Source organism: Triticum dicoccoides, chromosome 2A (genome assembly GCF_002162155.2).
Source record: "Triticum dicoccoides isolate Atlit2015 ecotype Zavitan chromosome 2A, WEW_v2.0, whole genome shotgun sequence".
Lineage (NCBI taxonomy): Eukaryota > Viridiplantae > Streptophyta > Magnoliopsida > Poales > Poaceae > Triticum > Triticum dicoccoides.
In genome coordinates, this window is record NC_041382.1 from 46950697 (window position 1) to 46955644 (window position 4948).

Below are 4948 nucleotides of genomic sequence, written 5' to 3' on the forward strand. Positions count from 1 at the left end.
CCGATGGGAGAGCACACCACCATCGCCATGTGGGACAGACCAAGAGCTGAAAAGCTTGCTCGTTTTTGGAATTTAAAAAAAAATCATCTTTATTTTATATCAGATCTAGTTGTGCTTTTTATATTAGCATAGAAAAATATCAACATCTCCAATATCAAATAAATAAATATAATAATACATTTCACGATAGATAACTGGTATATTAAATGTTAATATTTAATATAACATTCATCGAATATGAAGAAGTTTAAAATTCAAAAAGATTAATGCACTTTAAATTTTAAGAACGAAAAGGGGGTACTCGGTTCTCCTTTGGAAGACAATTACAGCCTCCACAAGCACAAACTGGTCAAGCGAAACTTTAGGAAGGAATTGTACAGACAAGTAGCTTAACAACACTGGTGAGACTGAACGTGCAAACTACAGGAGCACCGAGATACAAGGATATTACTATCAGGCGACTATCCACAAATTCATCTAGACTGTTAATCATGTCGCCCGTAGGAAATAAAGCATCCTCTTAACAGTTTGTTGCCTCATTTGTAGAAGTCAAAGTCTGTCTCAGGCTTCTTGACGTTGGTTCGGTAACCCTTTTCGAAGTCCTTGGGGAGGATAACATAGCGATTTTTGCGGACAGCATGCATGCCAGCTTCCTGGCAAATAGCAGTGATCTGAAAAAGAATGACGCAATGAACATTAAAAAAAGGGAGGAAAAGGGTGCATATAATTTACAATATCAATTACTACATGACATGTCATAATAAGGTGATGCTACTGCTACTACAAGTGTCAATATGAAACGAATGTAAGGTGGGCAGAATGTACATTAACTATGATGAACTTTAGAGTAAAGGATTTGCAGAATTGTTATCAATTATCATGGCCTAATTGATCTGAGGCAATGAATTTCCTATGCTACAGTAGTACGAGTGAAGAGACTGTTCAAAACATAGTGAGAAGGCACTCACATCAGCAGCACTGATTTTATCAGGTCTGGAGACATAATCTTCCAAATCAACCTCGTCACTCAAGTTCATCTTAGCAGTACAAACCTGAAACAAAGGGGGCCATCATAAATATCAGATGCAAACGAAATATAATCCAAGAAAAGGTTCAAGAAACTAAGATTTTCAGTAGTTAAATTTTGGTCTTAGATGCAAGCTTATAACTAATTAGTTACTAGTTGGAGCTCTAGGTCAGTTTAGGTACCAAATATTATCCTTGCAACCAAAAGATCTGCCTTGTTCACCACTTTCTTTTAAAAAAAGATCAATGTTTGAGAGCCATTTACTACTCTAAAGAAAATGACTGCAAGTGCAAGAACTATGAATACAAGACCATCAATACAATCTACTACACTGTAATATAGAGAAGACTTTCCAAACAACTATCGGTAATATTTTGAAAAGCATACCATGTAAAGTATTTACAAAGAAACTTACTTGGAAAACAAGCCTCTTCTGCCTCCGGTCCGGCAGGGGGAACTCGATTTTCCTGTCCAGTCTTCCTGGACGCAACAGAGCAGGATCTAGAGTATCTGCCCGATTGGTTGCCATTATAACCTTCACATTCACTGTTTGATCAAATCCATCCATCTGCATACAAAGTTCACAATGAGATACTCAAACCCCTCAAGGCATGAGAAAGTTGCATGTAATAGTCTTAACAATAGCCTTTTCCAGAAGTTACTTCCTACCCTAAAAAAGTGACAGATATTATTCCTAATATAAGGGTGTGCACACATTTTGTAAAATCGGAACTAAACAACTGAGCTTTACAATCTAAGTAAGTGTTTTTCTTTTTTCATTTACATCTATATGCATGTCCGAAATGCATGATATTCTAGGATTAGTGGCAAACCACCTGAATTCCAGCAAACCAAGTACAGCTAGAAACTTTACCTGATTCAGTAGCTCCATCAGAATACGCTGAACTTCTCGGTCAGCCCCGGTCTGAGCATCGAATCGAGCAGTGGCTATAGCATCAACCTCATCAATGAATATTATAGCCGGGGCATTCTCTTTAGCTAAGCGGAATACATCTCGAACCATCCTTGGGCCCTAAGGTGAGATAAATGATACAATGCATCAACAAAAGAACTGATAGGTAGCAAACCGGAGAAAAGCTTCAGGTAGCAAATTCTTGTGTAAAGTGTAATGTATGAACCACTACCAGAAACATTAAGAAGCAATACGTAATATCACTGACAGCATGAATCGTAGGCTATATTAACAGTAGTTTACTTGCATTGGTAATGCATACAGTAACTATATATTTTTGCATGCAAGTTGTAATTCATGTATACAGAATACAAACAAAAAGAAGTTGCGTCAGATGTTCACACTAAACAGGCACTGCTTAGGTAGTTTTATTCTTGTAACCTTGTGTTAACAGATCTCTCCGGAACACTTCAGTTCAAACACGTGCAAAAAAATTACGCAGGAAATCTTGAGCATAAACAAGAAAACCTAACAAGTACCTAACAAACTAGCCATCTATTACATGGTCAACGCTTAACACATGCAATGTTTTTTTGTAAGAACGAAAGGAGAACTGAGTGCAGAAACAAGGTTTAATATATGCATGTTACAACTATCCGCATCTTACCTCACCCAAGTACTTCTGCACAAACTCTGAACCAACCACTCTGATAAAAGCAGCAGTAGTGTGATGTGCCACAGCTTTAGCAAGCATGGTCTTGCCAGTGCCTGGAGGACCATAGAGCAGCACCCCTCTTGGTGGATCAATACCAATCTGCTTGTACAATTCGTGGTGTGTCAATGGTAGCTCAACTGCCTCCCGAATTTCTTGTTTTTGGATATCACATCCTCCAATGTCCTGAACATAACAGAACATAGCAAATTGTTATTGACTTCTTTTTAATTCACTGTATGAAACAACTTCCATAATTCACAAAGATACAGACTTCATAAATTGAAAAGTTATGGTCATGTTATGCACACAATTCTCAGGAAATAAAGTGTTCAATCTTGGCCGGCCTTAAGGATAGGAAAAAACGACACAGGATCAAATCATTGCATGGGCATACAGATGCTGAAGTAAGAAAGCCACAAATAGCATAAAATTTAAAGGATTTATTAGACCATTCCTACAGTAGCATGGTGATTTAAGATCGTCTGTTATGTTGGCGAGAGTAGTTTTATAACCTAAAAGGAAATGCACCGGCAGTACTAAACTTGCCGGTCAGTCTCCAAAACTGATCCCAGCATTTTAAAGAGTAGCAAGCAAGAAAAAATGTGGAAGCAAGTTAAAGCAAAGCAATTTTTTCTTGTTTATCAGAAATGCGGCACTTCTACTACCTGCATAAAAGCTGCAGAGATTATATACATACATGACTGCCGAAACAACTGAAGCACACTTGAATTTCCAGCAAAGCAATTCCTTCGCAAACATCGCCAATATCTACCACTATAGCGCAACCAGTTCATATCTACTAAAAGGATGCCATTATATACATACATGACTGCCGAAACAACTGAAGCACACTTGAATTTCCAGCAAAGCAATTCCTTCGCAAACATCGCCAATATCTACCACTATAGCGCAACCAGTTCATATCTACTAAAAGGATGCCATTATATACATACATGACTGCCGAAACAACTGAAGCACACTTGAATTTCCAGCAAAGCAATTCCTTCGCAAACATCGCTAATATCTACTACTATAGCGCAACCAGTTCATATCTACTAAGGGCCTGTTCTGATCTCCTCCCACTCCACGCTTCACAAAATTCTGGAGCGAAGCAGAGCCGAACGATTTTGCCACCGGAAGCTAGCTTCGGGAAGCTTTGGGCGATTCCAGTGCAAAAAACTGGAGCGAGGCCGGCCCAGCTCCACCAAATAAAAAAGATGAAGTTCGATGAATATTACGGCCGATGTGCCACCGCTTAAGAAAACGGTTTGCTCTTTCCCTCGTAAAGAAAACGGTTCTCTCTCCCTCATACGTAAACTTTCCTTGCTCCCTCGAAATGGGCTGGTTTCAGCCGGCCCAATTGCCACCGAACAGGACAGATCTTGGTCTAGCTGGGCTGCCAGCCAATGGATCGCTCGAAGAAGCTATCATCGAGCAGAACAGATTGAGATCGCCAGGCAGAGCCGGAAGCTAGCGTGAGAAGCTGGCCATGTGAAGTTTTGTGAAGTTGGAGGAGATCAGAACAGGCCCTAAAAGGATGCCATAATCTACATGAAGTGCGCCCAAATTGAAGGCAGGCCAGAGGCAAATCCAACATTCCACCAATCTATCTGCCAATAATCTACTGTTCATTGAACAATTATACTAAGAAACTATGACCCTACTGCTACTACTATTATTATTATGGGCAAATAACTGAGAATAGAAGCAGATAACATACATGTTACCGAGACCAGCTAGTGTGAATCCTAAAGTGGTCAACAAATTCAGGATCCCAAATGAATCCAGGGTTGGCAAAATCGAAGACAGCAATTTCCTAATAAACCTAAAATTGAGCTAGGGCGCACACGGATCTGAGAAAATCCATACCGAATAGAGGACGTTGGGCTTCTCGGACGAGGCGAGGAGGGAGATGCTGGAGTCGGCCTCGGGGGGCAGGACGTCGACGAGCGCGTTGGAGTGGCGGTGCAGGGCGACGGAGGCGGAGGGCTTGAGCAGCTCGCGGTTGATGGTGCTGAGGATGCGCACGTAGTAGTTGCTGCCGGTGGTGGAGCCGACGATGCCGTTGTTGCCGTCGACCATCTCCATGAACTGGCCGATGACGAGCGGCACCGACTGGATCCGCTTGACCTCCTCCTGCGCGCGCAGCAGCTCGCGCTTCAGGTTCTTCTGCTCGTCCTTGACGTACTCCTCCTGGATCTCGACGAACTCCATGTGGCGCTGGAGGGACTTGAGGCGGCCGTAGAGGTCGTCGTCGTCCTCGGCGGAGGGGGCGGGGGGCGCCGCGGGGTAG

General features: G+C 41.8%; 1 protein-coding gene across 1 annotated transcript; it reads right to left on the bottom strand.

The window, feature by feature from the left end:
• Nucleotides 1-253: 253 nt before the first annotated feature.
• LOC119353124 (26S proteasome regulatory subunit 6B homolog) lies at nt 254-4942 on the bottom strand. Its single transcript, XM_037619715.1, has 6 exons — nt 4525-4942; nt 2608-2838; nt 1902-2060; nt 1443-1595; nt 969-1052; nt 254-671 (listed from the first exon to the last, which is right to left on the bottom strand). The coding sequence occupies exons 1-6, from the start codon at nt 4867-4869 to the stop codon at nt 537-539; spliced, it is 1107 nt and encodes a 368-aa protein (XP_037475612.1). The 5' UTR covers nt 4870-4942; the 3' UTR covers nt 254-536.
• Between the last annotated feature and the right edge of the window lie 6 nt (nt 4943-4948).